Below are 22,713 nucleotides of genomic sequence, written 5' to 3'. Positions count from 1 at the left end.
TCTTTCTTTGTATATGTTCAGTCCCCTGTTAGTCCTGTGTGGTATGTGTTACACACACTTTAGCAGTACTATAGGATGTGTTGTGAGAGTATTTTGTAAGCAATCTCCTTTGTAAACTGATTACATTGCAATAGTATTCTACCAATGAATCAACTTTTGCCACCTGTTTTATCTGTGACTGAGTCTATGTGATTGTTCATTTCATATCCCTAAAAATTGCTACAATCAAATATTCTTATGAATTGATCAATTCCAATGTGACTCATTTATGTTGTAGTCATAGAATAATATTTTATTTTTCATTTTGTGAAGTGCACAATTTTACATTTTTGAACACTGAAAGCAAAGTTCCACTCTTTGCATCACTTTGAAATTGTATTGAAATCCGATAGAATGTTTGTGGAACTTTTTTCAGGTGGTAATTCATTGCAAGTAATCCATACTGGTTGTCATGGATGGTCATTCTGTTTGAGGTAACTCATTCCAGTAGAGCTCAGGTTATGTTATAGGTGTCAAGTGTACTGAATGGTAATTTGGTGGATCACTCATGCAAACCTTTTTATAGACAAGTGTGACCTGTGCTTTCTTCCAACAACTGGACGTAGCTTCTTGTTTGAAGGATCATTGGAACGGGAGCACAGAGCAAGGTCTCACAATTCATGATTTTCAGTTTTTGAAGGGGGAGTGTTTATAGTTTATTTTGTATCATTAGTGTATCCTTGGCTGTAATTTCTTACTCGAGGCTATAGCAACACGTAGTATTTCACAAAAAAACAGTTCTCTTGGAGTAAATTTTTGTGACAGTCTGCCCAGACTCAAAGTTGCTTGCCACAAATGTTGCATTTGGTTGCCATGTGTTATTTAGATGCGCAAAACCAAAGTATTTATTTAAGAAAAATTATATGAAGAATAGAAAAATCAAACAATGATAGTCATAAAGCACTAATACATAATTGAGACCAGTGTAGACACCAAAATAGTAATTTAAGTAAATACTTAAGAAAATAACCTACATGGTAAGTCTAGTCACTTTCAAGTGCATCCCCATTATTTTCACTTGTATTAAAGATGTCTGGTCATGGGGTACATAACTCATAAACCCACATTTTGCATTCTATACAATGGAATCATTTATCCTTAGCTTTGCCATTAGCAACTGCTCTAACTGGCCTCTACACTGATGTGACACTCACTTTGTCCATGTCGTAAATTTTGTGAGATTGAAACTATGTTGCCTAAGAACTGTTGTCAAATTACTGAAAAAAATGTTTGAAATTTGTTCAGCTGAAGCCAGAAGCTCCTGTTGAGCTAGTAATCTTTAGTGGGGAGCCATGTCCAAAAGTCAGTGAACTATGGATCTCCAGCCCACCCATTATCCTACCAAGATTTAGGAAGTTTAATAGAATTTGCCGCGGACAGATCATAATCCAGAGTTTTTATTTATTTTGGAGTTAATCTGTAGTAAACATTGGCTGGTTGAAAAACATGTTGGTTCTTTCTCATTAGCATCGGAAAAAAACTTTCTCTGTTTGGAAATTAGCAAATGGTGATTCAAGGCTGACCTATCTTTTCATTGACAATCTCATTTTGAGGAATTGTCTTGCAGTTCTTGTTAAATTTTGATAATTGATTTGATTAGCTGCAGCTTTATAAGTTGATAATCCCTCCCTTTTTACCTTTGTCACTGTTGCAAGTATGATGTATGGAAGAAATTCTCCTTAGTCTGTCCTTTTTTTATTGATTTTCAATATCTTAACCTGAAACAACTGAAAAAAGTAATAAAAAAGCCTGCCTGGATTGTCACACGTGGCAGCCAACCAGAAACTTTTTTAACAACTAAACGTGAACAGACAATTCAGACAAAAAATGAGCTGAGAAAACAGGCCTCAATGTTAATACAGAATAATGTTGTGCAACCTTTATACAATAATGGAATATAATTTGTATATACAGGATGTTCCAAAAAGGTACGGCCAAACTTTCAGGAAACATTCCTCACACACAAATAAAGAAAAGATGTTATGTGGACATGTGTCCGGAAACGCTTAATTTCCAAGTTAGAGCTCATTTTAATTTCGTCAGTATGTACTGTACTTCCTCGATTCACTGCCAGTTGGCCCAATTGAAGGAAGGTAATGTTGACTTCGGTGCTTGTGTTGACATGCGACTCATTGCTCTACAGTACTAGCATCAACCACATCAGTACGTAGCATCATCAGGTTAGTGTTCATCACGAACGTGGTTTTGCAGTCAGTGCAATGTTTACAAATGTGGAGTTGACAGATACACTTTTGATGTATGGATTAGCACGGGGCAGTAGCCGTGGCATGGTACGTTTGTATCGAGACAGATTTCCAGAACGAAGGTGTCCCAACAGGAAGACATTTGAAGCAATTGATCAGTGTCTTAGGGAGCACGGAACATTCCAGCCTGTGACTCCCTACTGGGGAAGACCTAGAACGACGAGGACACCTGCAATGGACAAGGCAATTCTTCGTGCAGTTGACGATAACCCTAATGTCAGTATCAGAGAAGTTACTGCTGTACAAGGTAACGTTGACCACGTCACTGTATGGAGAGTGCTACGGGAGAACCAGTTGTTTCCGTACCATGTACAGCGTGTGCAGGCACTATCAGCAGCTGATTGGCCTCCACGGGTACACTTCTGCGAATGGTTCATCCAACAATATGTCAATCCTCAATTCAATGTAAATGTTCTCTTTACGGATGAGGCTTCATTACAACGTGATCAAATTGTAAATTTTCACAATCAACATGTGTGGGCTGACAAGAATCCGCACGCAATTGTGCAATCACGTCATCAACACAGATTTTATGTGAACGTTTGGGCAGGCATTGTTGGTGATGTCTTGATTGGGCCCCATGTTCTTCCACATACACTCAATGGAGCACGTTATCATGATTTCATATGGGATACTCTACCTGTGCTGCTAGAACATGTGCCTTTACAAGTATGACACAACATGTGGTTCATGCATGATGGAGCTCCTGCACATTTCAGTTGAAGTGTTCGTACGCTTCTCAACATTAGATTCTGTGACCGATGGATTGGTAGAGGCAGACCAATTCCATGGCCTCCACGCTCTCCTGACCTCAATCCTCTTGACTTTCATTTATGGAGGCATTTGAAAGCTCTTGTCTACGCAACCCCGGTACAAAATGTAGAGACTCTTCGTGCTCGTATTGTGGACGGCTGTGATACAATACGCCATTCTCCAGGGCTGCATCAGCACATCAGGGATTCCATGCGACGGAGGGTGGATGCATGTATCCTCGCTAACGGAGGACATTTTGAACATTTCCTGTAACAAAGTGTTTGAAGTCACACTGGTACGTTCTGTTGCTGTGTGTTTCCATTCCATGATAAATGTGATTTGAAGAGATGTAATAAAATGAGCTCTAACATGGAAAGTAAGCGTTTCCCGACACATGTCCACATAACATATTTTCTTTCTTTGCGTGTGAGGAATGTTTCCTGAAAGTTTGGCTGTACCTTTTTGTAACACCCTGTATACTTCATTGTATAAATAGGGAATAATGAGACTTAATTATATAAAAAAAGAATATCTATAGTTTCAACAACAGAAAAACACCAATAAAATCCAGGAAACCGTCAGCAGAAACTAGAAACTGTGTATTCTCTGCCCAAAATATTGTGATCATAGTGTGATTTGAGTTTAGACTGCTAGGAAGCAGCAGCAACTGAGACAGGTGAACCCAACCTGTGTAACAGCCTGCTCCAATCTTCCTTATTTGTGGTTAAAAGAGGGGCTAACTCAGCCATAAATTCAGTATAGAATCAGATAGGGATTCCATCATGCCCTGGAGTTTTGTTTAATTTTAGCAGTTTCAGCTGTTTCTCAATGCCTGTGACACTGATGTCTAGTTCACCCAGCTTCACAGTTCTCAGAGAGTTAAACAAGGGCAATATTCTTGGCTTTCCCTTTGCAAAGGGACATTTAAAAATGGAGTTCAGCATTTGTGATTTTGATATGCTACCTACAATTTCACTTCCCATCTTGTCAATGAGTCGTTGGACCCTAATTTTTGTGCCACTGACACTATTTGCATATTAACAGAATTCCTCCAGGCTTTGTGAGAGTTCTTTTGATAGCATTCTGCTGTGGTAGTCATTGAAGGCTTCACCCATTGCCCACTTGATACCAAACTAGTCTCATTTAGCATCTCTTATCTATAGATCTATGCTTTGTTCTACACCTATTGTATGATGATGATGATGATGATGACGACGAAGTCCCATACTCCGTAACAGAGCGTAGGGGACGATGCAGGAGACCTGCACCGCCGTACTAGGCAAGGTCCTAGTGGAGGTGGTTTGCCATTGCCTTCCTCCGACCGTAGTGGGGATGAATGATGATGTTGAAGACACAACACCCAGTCATCTGGAGGCAGGTGAAAATCCCTGACCCCGCCGGGAATCGAACCCGGGACCCCGTGCTCGGGAAGCGAGAACGCTACCGCGAGACCACGAGCTGCGGATATACTGGTCCCTATTTCTTTATGGTGGTTGTATGACATGGAGGGTCCCCCGTAGCATGAACTTCTCGTACATGTCTTTGAAGTGCCTGGTAAACTACTCGTTTAAAGTTGAGCCACAGTTCTTCTACATGCTCTTCTATAGAGCTCTTATAAGTAGGTGTTAATAACTTTTCATTGACTCTTTAACAATTTTTGCCCTGGATGATGGAGGAATGATTGATTCACAGTTTTTTCTTTTTCACTTTATTGGCACACTGCAGTGGGTTACAAATTTACCCTGTGTAGATGTTTCTTAAAACATGTGTGCATGAACTTAAGTATTACTATTGAGGTAGGGAATTTTTTGGACCTCTTTTTTCTTTGTATTAGTTTGTTGCTTAAGTTTGTAGTGTTTTTCCCTAAATTTAATAAACACCACAGATACCCGTAACAGAAAGTACATATTTTCCTTCACAATTTGCAGCAGGCTGCCAACAGTGGGTTAACTTTCCGAAATCACATTGTTTTTAGACGAAGAACTTGTCGAGCCATGTTTGGAGTGCATTTTCGTCTGTGAAGAAAGTTCTTTGAAGGTTGTTCAATAGAGGGCGGAAAAGGTGAAAATCTGAGGCAGGGATGAGGCAAATAAGGTGGATGCAGAATGACTTCCCAACCCCAAATCCGGTCATTGTTCTTGGATTGCTTGTGCAAGACATCTGCATTGTTAACGACAAATGTCAGCAGTGATGGTTACAAGTAATTTATGGTACTGTTCCAACAGATGCATAACATTATCTTTTGTGGATGTGTGCTGGTCTTTGTACAGGGAGTTAACTGCTTTATTATGGCTTCACCATTCCTTTCTTTTCCTTATTTTAGGTTAAAGACACCATTTCTCATCACCAGTAAAATACAGGATAGGAATGGTCAGTGTTGTTCACAAGCCAGTTGGTGAAAAACAAGCAGAGGTGCACATGCCGATTTCCGTGATTTTTTACTTAGAGCATGCGGTATCCATACACTTGATTTTTGAGCCTTCCCCATTGCGTGCCAATGATAGTGGAATGATCACAGTTCATCACATTTGCCAGTTTTTGAGTACAATGTTGTAGATTGTTGTGGATTAATGCGTTTAAACAATCTTCATCAAACCCTGAAGGTCTTCCTGGATGTGGAGAGTTATTAAGGGAAAACAATCCTCCTTAAAATGAGAATATCATTTTCTTGATTTGCTCTGTCTAATGGCATTATCCCCATATGCAGGGAAAATGTTTCTGGCTGCCTCCACTGCTGTCACCCCTCTATTGAAATCAAACAGAAGAATATGTCAGAAATGCTCCAATTTCTTCACTTGGCACTCCATTTTTTAGCAACCGTAGCTCCATTCACTATGCACAAATGACAGTATATGAACTCACATAACAACAGTGAACTACAAACAAAAAATGACAATCAGTAAATAAACCCATAGTAACTGGAATACCGACATGTGAAGCGAAAGTGCCATGAACATATGCATCAACATAATATAAGATATTTGCGTTGATTATTAGTTAAAGTATCACCTCATGATTGTAGTAGAGGAAGCTGTCATTTTTATAGTCATCTTTACAATATGCAGTTATAGAAAGGAAGACAGGGTAGCCAAAGTTATCAAAACATTATTGGAAAAACAAACAATGATTATACATGATGGTGGTTGTCCACCAAATGTACAAAGAATGACAAAAACATTGTCAGTAATAGACATAATGATGGCTAACCAACTAATTGTATTGAAGCAAGACAGAAAGAAATTGTCGTACCCCAGGCTTGGATTACATGCCTGCATTAAATACTTTAGGAATACCTTAGATACAAATGATAATTCCAAGGCAAAGATGGAATACAGAGAAGACAGATGGGTAAAAGACTAAATGAGAAATTACACAGAAAGTGAACAACTTAGACAAATAGTGACACTGTAAAAGGCTATGGTAACTTGATGAATTGTGTAAATGAAGCTGCAGAAAATAATGTTCACTGACATAAGACATTCCACCAGCCTATGAAAATGTCACAGAAGTAGCGTGACAATGAATGTGCAGAAGTTGTACAGCAGTGTAAAGAAGCATTATGGATATATAAAACATGACCACAGATTATGTCCTCCTCATGAAGGCACAAACAAGGATGAAAAAAGTGCTGAAGGGAAGAAGAGAGAGAAATGGAGAGAATTCTGCATCTCCATCAACAAGGCTAGCCCACAAAATAATATTTGGGATAAGATAAGGTGGTTCGAGGAAAGTCACAGTATTAACTATTAATGCCCAAATAAAGATGCAGAATTCATTGAAATCTGCCTGGTACAAATTGCTATTCCTGAAGCACCACAGAAAGTGAAGAAAAACCAAGACAATAATCATCTTAATCAATTGTTCTCTCTGAAGGAATTAGAAAAAAACAGTTTTTTTAGAAAGCACAGACCATGGCCCAGTTATCAGTCTGAGGGAAAAAATGGGTATGACTTAATGTAAGAATTTTCAGTTTTTTTTTTCTTTCACTTGCTGATCCTATAGCATAAGTATTATGATGATTATTCAAATTATTATTTGTGTGTAATGTTTTTTTTCCTTCACAGCTTCCATGCATAGTAATGTGTATATGACTTTATACTGTTATGGTTTTATGTAACTGTTATTTAAAAATTCTCTACTATTATTTCAGTGCCCTGAGGAAGTATGGGACAAAATATTTGAGGTTAATGTGAAAGCTGCATTTCTACTATCAAAAGAAGCATTACCTTACTTAAGAAAGAGAGGTGGAGGATCAATAATTTATATATCATCCATTGCTGGATATCAACCTTTAGGTGTAAGTAAAAGTAGTTCAGTAACTGAATAGTGATTGTTAAGGTCTGTATATTTACAAGTTCACAGTCTCACTTCATCATGCTTCGTATTTGCTGTATAATACTCATGTTAAAGTTATGTTCAGTCTTTTGCAGACAAGCCAAAACAGTTAATACCAAATAATTATAATAACGCAAAAACTCAACCTGTTTTTTAAGCACTGTGTATACCCTTGAACAATAAAATTGACTTCAGGTTTGAGGTTGACTTTAGTAGATACAGAATATGAACTGTGTAAAATATAGGAAAATTTAAATTTTGGGGAAGGAATGGAGAAACATTTAAGACTGAAAAATTTTGATCTGTTTTAATTTTGTTTGAAATTATAAAATGATAAATGTGGCTTGTGTCGGGTTACGAATTGCATTTCATTTCAGTTGCTGGGAGCATACTCCGTTAGCAAAACTGCTCTTCTGGGTCTGACAAAGGCTGCTTCAGTAGATTTGGCAAAAGATAATATCAGAGTGAATTGTGTTGCACCAGGAATTGTTAAAACAAGATTTTCAAGTGCTGTAAGTATTTGCGAAAGGTCTATGTGCAAATATGATAGTTGTCATTATCTGAAAATGCATCTTTTTTTAAGTTATGTATCTTAATAATATAAAGATTCCTTATATATACATCTCTTAATAATATAAAAATTCCATATAAGTGCAATATTATGAAAAGAATGTCTGCTACTCACCATGTAGAACAGAAGTTGAGTTACAAACAGGCACAAAAAGAAGACCGCTGTACATTTGAGCATTCAGCCGAAAGGTCTTCCTCTAAAAGTAGAAAACACACATGCACGCACACGCACGCATGCGCGCGCGCGCACACACACACACACACACACACACACACACACACACACACATTGTCTTTGGCCATATACAGTTTTACCTGATGGAAAACAATCTGTGGGTGGTAGGGGTAAGGAGGAGAGTCTGACAGAGAGGGGGGAAGGATAGCAGAGTAAGCATGGGAGAAGGTGTACTGCTGCTTATGGGAACATGTAGGGACATGGTAGAGACATGATACAGCTGCTCGGTGCAGTTGGGAGTTTTCAGGTGGGTGGGGACGGGGGAGGGGGGGGGGCAGAAGAGCAGACAGAGAGAGGAGAGGAGGGGAAAAAAAAAGACTGGTGGGTGCATTGTTGGAATAGAAAACTGTGTAGGGCTGGAGGGGGGGCAGGGAAGGGGATAGGTGGATGAAGGACAGGATCTGATGAAGGTTGGAGCCAGAGAGGGTTACAGGAAAATAGGATATATTGCAGCACTACAACTTCCCCCACCCCATTTCTGCTATCCCTTCCTCACTGTGCCCCAGCATCCTCCTTACCCCCACAACCCACTAATTGCTTTTCCACGAGGCAGAGTTGGTATATGCAGTCCAGCCCCAGTGTCCAGTAACAGTGGTTTGTGTGTGTGTGTGTGTGTGTGTGTGTGTGTGTGTGTGTTTTCTGCATTAGGAGAAGGCCTTTTTGTTGTGCCTGCCTGCAGCTCAGTGTCTCCTCTATACGGTGAATAGCAATGTATCTGTGGCATAGAGCGCCATAAAAATCGATATTTGTTCTGTGCGTAAGTGTGCTATCTTTGAGGAGAGGGGCTTTGGAGAGCATGTTGGACGCTAACGGCAGTTAGCCTCCGGACTTGTATCTGTGTAGACGCTAAGTGTGAATAAATCTGTATATGAGAGAATTTTAGTTGTTTACCTACAACTATACCATATTCCCTCACTGGTGACCCCGTGTAATACGCGTCCGAGTTACCGCCTGAAGGTTATTTACGCGCCTACCGCGTCGGGTTTCTCCGCGATCGCAAGGGCCTTTGTTCAGCTCCAGACAATGGCCTTTCAGCATTCACCGCCGCCCGGATTCCAGCAACATTTCTCCAGCACTCCTGCCATCGTAGTGGACATGCCGCAAGAATCGTCGGAATCCTTCAGCCAGAACATGCAATGGAATTCATCGAGTGCCGCCAGTTTCTTCCAACCGCCAACGGTCGCGGACTCTGGCTTTGTTAGCCTGGACTTTCCCACGTGTTCTCCACAGAGTGTTGGTCGGAACATTTCTACTCCTGTGTCGAACACACAATTCAATACAGTTCGTGGCGTCGAGCGAGGTTTTGCTACTTTGGAAAATCCAGTAGTAAATTCAAACTCGAATCAGTTCCCGCCACGTGTGTATCCTTCCGCGCCGGCTAGTCAACAGGTGTTCAATGCTCGCCAAACAGCAAATATCACACCGAGTGTGCATCCTAGTGGACGTGTGTGGGATCCTTGTGCTACTTCTAATCAGGTCAACAATTCTGTGCTGGATAGTAATTACTCCGACATCTACAACCAGCCCCACCACTTACGGTCGAGTGAATACTGTGTGCATAACGGACATTCACCGGCGTACTTAAGCACTTGTGGCTTCTCTCCGAGCTACCACGTCAATGAGAATGCACATTTTGACTACGATCCTCACACCGTTCGAGCGTCCGTCGCTTCTCAGCCCCCCCCCCCCCCCCCCGGCGTCAAGTGAGTTTCGCGATTCCCGCATTACGGGACGCCAATAATCCGGACTCGCAATCTTCTGCATGCTCTACTTCCGTCCGAAGTAATAGGCGCACCTCCGCAGTGACTGCAGTGCCGAATCTGCCGAAATTACCAGACTTCAAACCCGCTCACCCGGAGTTCTGGTTTAACCTGGTTGAGCAAACATTCAATGTCTGTGCTTTGGACGATGACGCACGCTTCGCCTGCCTCATGAACCATCTTCACGACCGCGTCGATTTAATTTATGATCTGGTCAAAGCACCCCCCCCCTAGCAGGGAAGTATGCTGTGGCGAAACAAACGATACTGGAGCGCGTCTCTAAAACCAGGAGAGAAAATGTGCGACAGCTCATCTACGAAGAGCGTCTCGGCGACAGGTCTCCGTCCCAGCTGTGGCGGTGCATCCATCTTCTCGTCGATGAGCAAGTTATGCCTGATGACACGCTCGCAGAAATCTGGACTGAAAAGCTGCCTTTGCCTGTCCAGATTGCAATCTCTGCGTATGAAGATAGGCCAGTAAATGAAATTTACGCGCCGCCAACAGAGCATACTCCGCCAGGCAACGTGAGCTCCGTGCACTGCATTTTGGACGTGACCGCACTAAGACGCTTTCTGACGCCATGCCCTTGTCTGGTGCTGCTGATAACAAGTTTTTTAAACTAGCCGCCCTGCCTGCACCTTCAACTCCTCGCAACGACAGTGCATCGGCCTCTGTGGAAGACTCTGGGGCACATACTCAGTCACCTAGCAACTACCCACAAGGGCACAGGCCTGCCCAAACTTACTGTTTCTTCCACGCGAGATTCTGGGAGCAAGCTCGCAAATGCCAGTCACCGTGTTCTTACCCAAACTCCGACCGCAGGTAGGCTATGGTGCCACCTCCTGCGATGTAAACAACGGGCACCATTCCACATTGCACTCCGTTTCGGACAATAACAGTAAGTGTGGTCGAGTCTATGTTCGCGATTTATGATCAGGTGTATGTTTTCTGGTAGACAGTGGCGCAGACGTCTCTTTGCTGCCGGTTCGCCTAGCAACCAATAAAGTGCAACCACACAAAACAGTACTTCGTGCAGTGAACTTGTCTACCCTACAGTGTTCGGGTTCCACTTTGTATACAGTGAAACTTTCGCCCGAGTGCAAGCTGGAGTGGACGTTTCTAGTGTCAACAATTGAAGAACCTATTCTCGGAATTGATTTCCTCAAGCACTATCAGTTGTCACTAGATTTTGTGCAAAATACTGTGTTTTACCCTTCCCTTAACAAACATATTCCTTTCGCTTCGCCGAGTGACAGTTCGGCTAACACCAAACATGTGTGCTGTGTTAAGAAGTGTGTAAACCTATCCTTGGAGCTGCAATCTTGGACAAACAAGTGGCTAGTGGAGTGCGCCAAGTCTTCTAAGTTGCGGATGGAACGTATGGAAATGCTGCTGCATCTCCGCGACATATACCACGAGTTGGCCTCCACACAACAACGCCTCACGGCACTACAAGCAGACGACTCGTCGGCTACAGACAAGGTCAGTCCGTGCCAATCTGGTGTTCCCGTGCCCGCGCATGTTAACGACAATGTTGTGAACTCTGTAAACTGTGTCAGCACCCCCTTTTTTAATGATAGGGTATGCCCGAGTGCTCATGCTCCTTGCGTTCCGAATGGAAAATTAACTTGCCAAGCTTGTGGCAATGAACTACGGCCATCTGCTGTCCGGCCACGCCCACTCGTGCCTACAGCGCTCGTAGTGGCACGGCCCGCTACCAAGAACCAGTGTACCAACCTCGCCCATGTTAACACGTGTGCGGCATTTACGCAGCCTACGAGCGGGTGGCACACGTGTACTTCCGTGCCCTCAGCGCCACAGCTTGGCCCGTCTGCCACTGCCTGCTCCGCTTCACGGACATCTGACTATCGTGCCGCGCCATGTATTGCAGTAGTCACTAACGGCACAGTTCATCGGTTACGTCTAACCGACGGGCCGCCCATATCGCAACGTCCACGCCGCCTCAAGCCGGAATTTATGAAAATTGCAAAAGAACAATTGGACGATCTGTTACAAAAGGGAATAATTGAACCTTCTTCCGGTTGCTGGGCTAGTCCTATCCTGTTTGACCAAAAGAAAGATGGTACTTGGCGTATAGTCGGAGACTATAGGCGTTTAAATGCCCGCACCATCATTGATAAATATCCGGTCCCACAAATCGCAGAGTTCAATCATGGGCTTGCAGGTGCAAAGTACTTCTCTCTTTTGGACTGTAAGCACGCATTTCATCAGATTCCTATGGCTCCGGAGGACATTGAAAAGACTGCCATAACCACTCCCTTCGGGCTGTTCCAATACAAATTTTTGCCTTTTGAGTTGAAAAATGCACCCCAAACGTGGCAGCGTTTCATCAATCAAACTTTATCCCATCTAGACTTTTGTTTCGTATATATGGACGACATATTGGTTTTTGCTTCTACTTTAGAACAGAGTGAGGAGCGTGTTCAAGTCGTGACAGATATTTTAGCAGCCGCTGGTATTGAACTGAACAATAAAAAGACAATTGCACCAGTCATCCGTCACATTCCTAAGTTATGTTGTGTCATCGGACGGTCTGACACCACCACAGAACAAGATCAAGCCTGTTCTCGAGATGCTACGCCCTCAGACCTACAGGGAATTACGCAGGTTCATCGGAACAGTTAATTATTACCGGAAACATTTGCCAGCCGCTTCTGCGGTGCAGGCTCCTCTCACAGATGCTCTCGCTGGCCCACAAGCTTCTGGCACCCGCCAGGTACCATGGACACCAGACATGGACAAGGCATTTAATAAACTCAAACAGCTGTTGGTCTCCGCTGTCACTACCCACGGGCGGACGCCACAATGTTTATCACTACTGACGCTAGTGACAATGCTATCGGTGCAGTACTGAGTCAGACATACAACGATGTTACGACCCCCCTGCAGTTTTTCTCAAAAAAGCTAAACAACGCGCAGAAGAAATACTCAGCATTCCACAGAGAACTACTTGCAGTTTACGAGGCCATAAGACACTTCAGAACTGATGTTGAGGGACGAGATTTCTATGTGCTCACTGATCACAAGCCGTTGGTTCCTGCCATAAAAAATCCTGCGGCTGATCCGCCCCCACGACGCTTTCGTCACATCGATTACATCTTGCAATTTACAAATGACATTCGCTACATCCGAGGAGCGGACAATGTGGTCGCTGATTTTCTCTCGCGTGTTGGTGCGGTCACAACCTTAATTGACTTAACGGACCTACCTCGGTTGCAATCGGCAGACCCCGATACCATGCAGTTAATTTCAGACCACAGCTCCTCTCTCCAACCGGTACGTTCTACTTTCCCTGGTATATCTGACTTAGTGTGGTGTGATGAATCGACTGGTACGTTGCGGCCATTCATTCCTAAGCCCCTTCAACACCAGGTCTTTGACAAACTACACACATTAGCACACCCCGGTGTCAAAGCCTCCACCCGTCTGGTAGCTGAACAGTTTGTCTGGAGAAATATGCGCCGTGACTGTCAGTCTTGGGCAAGGGCATGCATGGTGTGTCAACAGAACAAAGTTTCCAGCCACACTTCTCCACCCCTTGGCTGTTTTGCCCAACCTCCAGGCCGGTTTCACCATGTTCATGTCGACCTCGTAGGCCCTTTGCCCCCCTCCGAGGGTTTCCGTTACTTGTTTACAGCTATTGACAGGATGACTCGGTGGGCTGAGGATGTGCCTATTCCGAACATTACCTCTGAGACAGTAAGTCGAGCATTCTTAGATTCGTGGATCTCTAGATTTGGCTCACCTGTTTACCTCACCACTGACCAGGGGCGACAATTTGAATCTTCAGTTTTCTCTGACTTATGTAAAATGTGAGGTATTGTCAAAATTCATACTTCTGCATACCACCCCCAAAGCAATGGGCTTGTCGAGCGATGGCACCGCACCCTGAAGTCTGCCCTGCGTTGCCATGACTCACTATGGACAGAGGCACTGCCCTTCGTGCTTCTTGGCCTTCGTGCGACTTTCAAGGAAGACGTCAAGGGGTTCGTAGCCGAGTTTGTATATGGCCAACCTCTGGTTTTGCCTGGAGAGTTAGTCACTCCGACCCCACTTCCACAGCCCTCTGAACTCCTTTCACTTCTCGAGCGGGTGCGCTTGCACTGCAGCAAAATTCAGCCGCCACCTCCGGCTGCTCATACACCTCCGCGCGTGTACGTACCACGCACGCTAGACTCTTGTGAGTACGTGTTTCTCAGAGACGAGTCAGTCAAAGCCCCCCGCTTCAGTCACCCTACACAGGTCCTTACAAGGTCGTCAAACGCTCTGAGAATAACATGGATCTCCTCATAAAAGACTCTGTAACCACGGTCTCACTCAACCGAGTGAAACCAGCTTTCATTGAGCGTCAGGTGAACCTCCCTGATTCTGCCCCTATTTCTCCCACTCCTGCTTCGAGCGGCCATCCATCTTCCCACACCATGCATTTGGGTATTGATTTTCCACAGCATGTTTCTCTGCCGAGCACTGCTCCTTCTCCACGTTCATCTAATTCGAGTGGCCAATCTTTTCGGGGCTTCACTCCTCACAGCCCTCGCAGTCGAACTGCCAACCACTCGGATTCTACCATTGTGTTACCATCTTCGTGTGACAGCTCTTTGTCACGCCGTTCAACCCACGCTGGCTCCTCGTTGCCTTCGGTCACGCTCCCTCGTCTGTCAGCTGATCGCCCGAGGTTGTTTCCTGCACAGTCTAGTGCACCTGCCACCCCCCTCTTAGCAGATGCTTCCCCCTGCCATGGCTTTCCCACACCTCCCTGCCTCCCTACCATTGCTCGTACAGGTGCCATCCAAGAATTCACAACACATGTGCACCCTGATGACATACATAAATTATCTGTTGTCGTAGATGGCGATACAGTGTGTGTGGTGCTCGCGTGTGACAATATTGAGGGAGGAAGTGCAGAATCTCGTGTGGTGCGCCGCTTTAAATTGAGCAGAAGTGCTGCGTGTGGCAATTTGCGTGCCTTTGCTAGGCCTTCTGACAAGGTGATTCTCCGCCTGCCGGCTGACGAAGTGCTACACCTTCACTCCAGGACGGCACGTCGTCTTCAGCCGCCGGTGTCGCTTGCTGACTTCACCGTTGACGTACCGGGCTTCACCCCCCGGTCTCCTACCAGTCGACCGCTTCCGCCTGATGCAGAAGAACTGTGCGTTACCTTCCTAACTTCTCACCCCCCCCCCCCCCCCATTCACAGGGACGTACTCCATACTGCGCGTGGGGGGGGGGGGGGGGGGGGGGGCTATGTGGCGTAGAGCGCCATAAAAATCGATATTTGTTCTGTGCGTAAGTGTGCTATCTTTGAGGAGAGGGGCTTTGGAGAGCATGTTGGACGCTAACGGCAGTTAGCCTCCGGACTTTTATCTGTGTAGACGCTAAGTGTGAATAAATCTGTATATGAGAGAATTCTAGTTGTTTACCTACAACTATACCATATTCCCTCATATCCTTTTCATAACATTGTCGTTATTCCATCCTGGGTTTTCCATTGTTTGATTTTTCTTATATGTGTAATGTTCATGCTTTCTTACTCCATTCATATCATGTCCTCTCTCTACTTTAACATTGATATGATTGGTCTGTTTCTTGTTTATAATATTGTAGGTCTTACACAAAGTATTATCAGTAGCTGAACAAATAAATGTCATGTTTATGTATCCAGGATGTTGGAAGTTTCAAATTATTTTATGACTCTAATGCTGTAAATATAGTCAAATAAAATCAGGTTAGGATAAACTAACAGAGAGGGGAAGTTTCAGATAAATATAATATAATAAGAGCCTGAGAAGTGGAAGGCATGCCTTTATAATAGCTGTTTTCAGCTACAGCCATCTGTGATGCATTTCTGTACATTCCCAATACCACAATAGCCTGCAAACTGGAATTCATGCATTCGCTAGGTGTTGTGGTAGCTGTGTGGTGGGAGAAAGCTAAGTACTAAGGATTTTTATGTTATGTGCTGTACCTCTATGAAAATAATTGTATGTCAGTGAAGCAAGGTTATATCAGTTTCCAAAAGTAGTTTTTTTTGTTAATGTGCCATCATTAATGTATTTAATTTGTGATATGAGGTAACAATGAAGAGGCAAAAAATAAATTCCATGAAGAAAGCAAAGGTTGCACAGTATGAGAAAAAACATATGTTGTCAATTCATAAAGTGCATAACAGCAGGTGACCATGTAAAATCCAAACTTTTCAGATATACAATTGAGACCCACCGAAGACAACACACAGTGGGTGAAACATGTATAAGCATACAATAAGAAAAAGGAAAAGTTATGTTTTGCAGTATGAGATTTTTTAAGATCCATAATATGTGATTTTAACTTTTTTCCCCGCTATCTTACAGTCTGACACCCCATCTTGATAATGATATGCTGTTTTCTCAACATTGGGCATACTTTTTTGTGATGCTTCAATATTAAGTAACCTTTCTAGAAGTATGTGGTGAAAATTGTAATTATTGCGTACTTATATTGTTGAATTTAAGGTTATTCTTCACTGCATACTAAATGCATCTAACAAAGCAAAATTCTTTTTGTGGCTGGATGGAGAGTGTGTGAAATTGCACTTTTTTTCGAGGGATTCATTTTTATCTTTTTTTTTTTTATTGTTTCATCTACAGTGTATACATTTGTTCTGAGTAGACATTTTACTTACGTTGCTTGCTGATGGTGTGAGTGAGTGAATTCTTGAAGTCCAAAAATCTGATATGTTTGAAACAAAGGCTAAGCATAATGATAATACAGTATTTTGATCATGAGAAACACATACGTTACCAGCTTAATATGAAAATATAAGTATTAAAAGCTTGGAAACAAAGTAAGTCTTAAAATGCGTTATGCTTAGCACAACAAAACAGCGGTTAAAATTGACTGGTAGTGGAAAATGTGGAGCCATCATGAAAAATAAACATATTCATACAGTCATGGGCTTTCCAATAATTGTGGGGGCTCGCAACTGTTGAAGAGTATGTGTGTGATGATTATGGACCGCAAGCCATTGCAGTGCATCGTCCTTTACTCTCTCACTATTTATTTTCTCATACTTACTGTTTAGGATACGTATTCTGATGACAACCTAGCTTGCTCATAGGACATTGATTGTGACTTCTCCCGCTGTGTTCTCTTATTTTATACCACATATTTTGATTACCATGTGGGCTGTGCAGAAAACAGAAAACATCACCTAATACCCATCAAGGCAGCCTGTCCGGGGGGGGGGGGGGGGGGGGGGGGGGGTGTCAGTGTCATACAGTTGTTAACAACTTGGTGACACACCTGTTCCCATAATGCCCCAAAAGAACCTCAACACAATACAGGGATTAACTTTCCTCCAAGATCTAATGCTGCAGATCGGCAAAACAACTATGAAACACTTGGAGAAGTGAGGGACCCACTTCAAGGTCCGACAGATAACAGGGTAAACACCGACACATTGACCTTCACTTTTGAGTGGAATTTGCTTCCAGGAAATGTCAAAATCATGTGTGACTGCTGCAATGTGAAGCAGTATTTCTTACCCCCAATCTGTATCTTAAATGACAGCATTTCAGGCATTTGTCTTTCAAGTGTACATACTACCCACTTTGTAGCTTTACGATCTTATCCCCCAAATCTCATTGCTTTGCTACAGTGGTGATCCTTGTGACTGTGATCACTTTCTGGTGATTATATCACTTCCTTGTCAGTGCACACTGGACCATTTGCCATGTTGGGATCTTTGAGAAACAATTGGCAGTTGTATATCCCTGCTGTCACCTGCACTCTCTCTGTGTCAGATTGCACCAGTAAGGTAGTGGGATATATCTATGATGTGATCATCTGTGGTGCTGGAACAGCTGTTCCTCTTTCTACAGGTCTGCTCGACCACTGGCTGGTGCCATGGTGGACTAAAAACATTACAACAGGTATTAAGGATTGTCAAATGGCCTCTATGCACAACCTCCTCCTCACTTCTTGGCTTCTTGTAAGGCTTGCTGTCTAATTATACATGGTAAGAAGCAATTCTGGGAGTCCTATGTTTCCTCCAAGGAAACATATGCCTCTTCATCCCAGGTAAGGGCCAAACTCCATAGTATTTTGGGCCACCAAAGATCAACAACTGTTCTGGATCTCTTTCTTCATGGTAGTATTTGAACCAATGCATCGATTCTTGCTGAACACTCAGCAACACACTTTGTGACAATGTCAGTGTCCCTTTGGTTACCTGTCTACCTTTCAAACACAGTTGAAGAAATCTCTCTATCCTTCACCCCCGTTATGCAAAATTATATAATGAACTTCTCACTGAAATTGGACCTGCTTCAGGCTCTTGACCTGTCATACTATAGGGCATCAGGCTCTGGTACAATTTATAATCAGATGATCCAACAACTGTGTATTATTCAAAGTCATCTACTCGTGATCTTCTACTGTATTAGCATAAAAAGTGCTTTCCATTCACAATAGTGAAATAGTACTCGTCCCAGTCCATAAACCAGTAAAAAACCCTATGTTCATTGACAGCTTCCAACCGCTTAACCTCACCATTGTATTCTGCAAAGTGCTTGAAAGGATGGTTAGGCTGTTTTTCAAATAACAGGGGCATTTTGGTTTCAGGAAGGGACGATGTACAGTTGGCCGTTTGATTAGGTTGGAGACATCGCTCTGAGATGCTCTTTCTAAGCACCAGGTTGCTGTCGTCTTTAATGTACACGAGGCATACTATGTTGCCTGGCACTATCAAATTTTACTTACCCTTCATGATGAGCTTTCAAGGCTCCATACTGATTTTTATTCATCAGCCTTTATCCCACCAATTGTTTCAGGTTAGAGTTGGTACATCACTCAGCTCCCCATGGGCCCGAGACAAAAGCATCATGTACAGTGCCATGGTATGTGTCACACTCTTCCTCATTGTCATTAATGGGCTAGTGACAACCATAGGACCGCTGGTCACACCCGCTCTATGTGTCAATGACTTTTGTATTTAATATAGCTTTCACTCTGTAGCCTTGGCTTAACACCAGCTCCAAGGGACCACCTAAGGGCTTTCCCTTGGAACCATTACCATGGCTTTCAGTTCTTCCTCACAAAAACATAATTCATGCATTACTTTTGTCATACCACAGTCCATCCTGACCCAGGACTTACTTGGGTACCCAGTGGTTAGATACTGTTGAACTGTCTTGATTTTTGCAACACCTCTCTGATGAAAAGCTGCTGTGGATGCTGCCTGTTCATCATCTAACGACTAACTGTATGTGAAGGCTTACCACTCTCTGTTTCATGCAACTCTTCTTCATATTTACAAGGCACTGGTCTCATCCTGATTGTACGTAGTTAGCCAAGTTTATTGCTCAGTGAAATCTTCAGCTTTGAAATTGTTGGACTCAATCAGTCGTCATAGAGTAAGGCTGCCCACTAGCACTTTCTGGACTAGGCCCATAGATGGTCTCCTTGTCAAAGTAGGGATCTTCCTTCTTCATTTCCAATAGTACCAACTTTTGTTCACTTACGCACTCACCAAGCAATTTCCTAATCATCCAACTTCTCAAATTATTTTTGCATACAAGGTGCATCGAAACCCTAACACACACTATTGGGTGTCACTACCTGCTGTAGTGTGCCTCAATGCCCTCTGCCACAACCTCTGCCTAATGTCCTTAGAATGTGCATACCATGTTCCAATGTGAGGTTATTACTGCGTCTTGCACTACTCTTTCAGTTACAGTATATAAAGTCAGTTACATTCACAGTTTAAGTTTGCATCACATTAATAGTTGTATTTATTTTATTTAGGAGTCTGTCATCGACAGTCTAATTTTGTTACTGTTAAAATTGTGTTAACTCCTAGGCAGAAAAGCTAATTTAATAAATTTGAATATGAGGTCTGATCAAAAAATTCTGGAGTATTTGTAATGTAGAGCCAATGGTGTTTTGGAGCGAAATGCAGTTGGCACCCCTACACACGCCTGTGTTTTATGTGTAACTACCGGAAACCTCATTGTTGTATGTCTGTTAGTTATTGTCCAGTGTGGTATTGAGTAGAATGTTGTGTCGTACAGTTTGCGAATTTCGAGATGGCAGAGATCTAATGCATCTGCATTAAATTTGCCATGAAACTCAAGAAAACCTTTACAGAGACACACCAAATGATGCAGGAAGCCTGCGGTGACGAGTGCTTAAGGTGTACTTGGCATTACGAATGGTTCAAAAGGTTTAGAAATGGCTGGACGGATGACTGTAGTTCAGGACGCCCTTCGACACTTGCATCAGGAATGCCAGTGAAATTGTGCGTGCCAATCAAAGACTGACTGACTGGAAGATTGCACAATAATGTGACATTTCAGTTGGATCATGTCATGAAATCCTGACACAATGTCTTGAAATGTATCTTGTTGCTGCCAGTTTTGCCCCATGGCTCATGAGTCAAGACCAGAAAGGCCTTCACCTTGCAATCTGTGAAGAGCTTTTGGATCATACAAATGAATATGAGATGTTCCTTAAGAGAATCCTAACTGGTGATAAGAGGTGGGTCTATGGTTAGGATGTTGAGACCAAGGTTCAATCGTCACAATGGCCTGGGAAAGGTTCTACAAGACCAAAAAGAAGCTCATTGGGTCAGGTCAAATGTCAAAACCATGCTGATAGTTTTCTTTGACTTTGAAGGATTAGTTCTTTATGAATTTGTGCCACAGGGACAAACTATTAATTGGTGGTACTAACGGGACATGTTTGTGATGCCTATGAGAAAATGTGAGAAGGAAATGACCTGAAATGTGGCGATACAATTCATGGCTCTTGCATCACAATAATGCACCTGCACATTCATCCTAGTTGGTGTGAGACTATTGCACAAGCCATGAAATCACTGTGCAGCCTCATCCTCCATACTCTTCTGATTGGTCCCTGTGGACTTTGTAAATAAAAAAAGTTGTAAACCCCGTTGAAAGGACAAAGATTTGCAACGTTAGACGAAATAAAACAAAATTCGCAGATGGCACTTCCCGCGATCCAGGAGGAGACGTACCAAGACTGCTTCCTTAAGTGGAAACAGTGTTGGGAGCAGTGTATCAATTGTGGAGGAAAGTATTGCAAAGGGAACCATGCACAATAAGTAAAAGGTAAGCGTAGAAAATTTTTGTGGACAATGTACCGGAATTTTTTAAACAGCCGTCATACAGCTATTGCTAAAACTTAAATAAAGGCGTGAACAAGCTGAATTTTCTTTCTTTTTTGATACTGAAAAACAGAAGCCATTTGTAACTTCTTGTATTGACATCATTTACTTTAAAGTAGTTTAGTTTATAGTTTAATTACAGAATAGGAAATAATACAAAACTAAGCAACAAATACACACTTGTCACTGGCAGAGATTTTTCAAACAATATAGGGTACCACTATAGCATTATTTTTTCAGTGTATGAAAACTGTAGTATCAGGAAGAAATTACATACTTATTTTTATACCAACAAGAACTATTTTCACAAGTTTTAATCTGTTTTGTCATGATTTGTTTGTTTAACAGTGCACTGGGTTACAAATTCCATTGGAACGACAACAGAATTATTATGTTTTCAAGATAAAAGTTGGATAAATTATTTTGCTGTATTGTTGGAAAAGCACAAACATGTGATATACTACAGTGCAGCCAAGGAAGGAAAATCAGCAAAAAATTCATGTAATTGCAAGTTTTTGTACAGTGGTAGGGGGGAGGGTGTTATGAACAAAATACTAAAAATCCCCTCCTTTGGGGTGTGGGTGTTGGGGTGGGAGAGGTTGCATTTAAAGGCACTTTTATATATTCGTCCCAAATAACTCAAAGACCAAAGTTTCTAGCAAAAATGTTTCCCAGTACAGAATTAAACTACATGAAGTTTCCTACAAAAAAAAGGTCCTGTTCGTTTTTTGTCTAGGACTAATAGTTTCTGCGTTGCAGGGGATAGAAAAATCACAGATTATTAAAAATAGTGTCTTAATTATATAAAATTAATGTTTATTATTAAATGAAGTGGTTTAAGAACAAATATCAAATGTATTACCACATCTAAGTGCTGTGAGCCAAATCCCTTAAATTGTCATCTTCAGGTGAAAAGGGTGGAGGGTAGGAGTGCAGGGGAAGGCAGTCCATATGAATGTGGTCATGCAGTTCCCGCCTTCATAGGTCTGCTGACTGGAGAGAGAACAGATGATTCCCCCCTCATTACATTCTACCACATCACAAGAAGCAACTGCAGGGTTTTCATAAACTTCCACCAACTCTCCGCATTGTGCCTTATGAATCACTGGCGACGCAGTGCACAGGCATTCCAGGGGGGTGTTTACTTTCCACAAAAAGGATTAACACTACATTTAATACAATTATGAATTAATATTGCAAGAAACGCACATGCATAGAAGCTAAGTAAATCTCTAAAATCCATGGCGGACCATTAGTCTGTTCCCAATGACCCACCCCCCCCCCCCCCCCCCCCCGAAGTATCAATAGTCTTTGGTTTAGAGACGAATGAAAACAACTTGAAGGTCTAAAATCAACTTATTAAATAGGTAGTGCACTGACAAAGCAAGTTTAACATTTAGAGATGCCTGGGGTCGCATACGTGCCAGCGAGTGATGTGATTGGTTGACAAAGCTCGCTCCGCGCATGCGTGAAAGGTTTCAGCACATCTACCGCTGTGAGCCGGCGCACAAACGACCCCCGTATTGTTGCGAAACAGTCGATCAGAGAAGCCGCATTCACCAGCACTTAACT

At 42.6% G+C, this 22,713-nt stretch overlaps 1 protein-coding gene across 1 annotated transcript in view; it reads left to right on the top strand.

The window, feature by feature from the left end:
• LOC126473587 (dehydrogenase/reductase SDR family member 4) overlaps positions 1-22,713 on the top strand; it is a 38,599-nt gene that overhangs the window by 3,080 nt on the left and 12,806 nt on the right. The window contains exons 3-4 of the mRNA XM_050100733.1: positions 7,207-7,353; positions 7,769-7,903. Coding sequence (XP_049956690.1) covers positions 7,207-7,353; positions 7,769-7,903 — 282 coding nt within the window. The remainder of the gene's footprint in view (positions 1-7,206; positions 7,354-7,768; positions 7,904-22,713) is intronic.

This window comes from Schistocerca serialis, chromosome 4, assembly GCF_023864345.2.
Source record: "Schistocerca serialis cubense isolate TAMUIC-IGC-003099 chromosome 4, iqSchSeri2.2, whole genome shotgun sequence".
Classification (NCBI taxonomy): domain Eukaryota; kingdom Metazoa; phylum Arthropoda; class Insecta; order Orthoptera; family Acrididae; genus Schistocerca; species Schistocerca serialis.
Note: the sequence above shows the minus strand (reverse complement) of the source record. Positions and strands in the feature narration are given on the sequence as shown.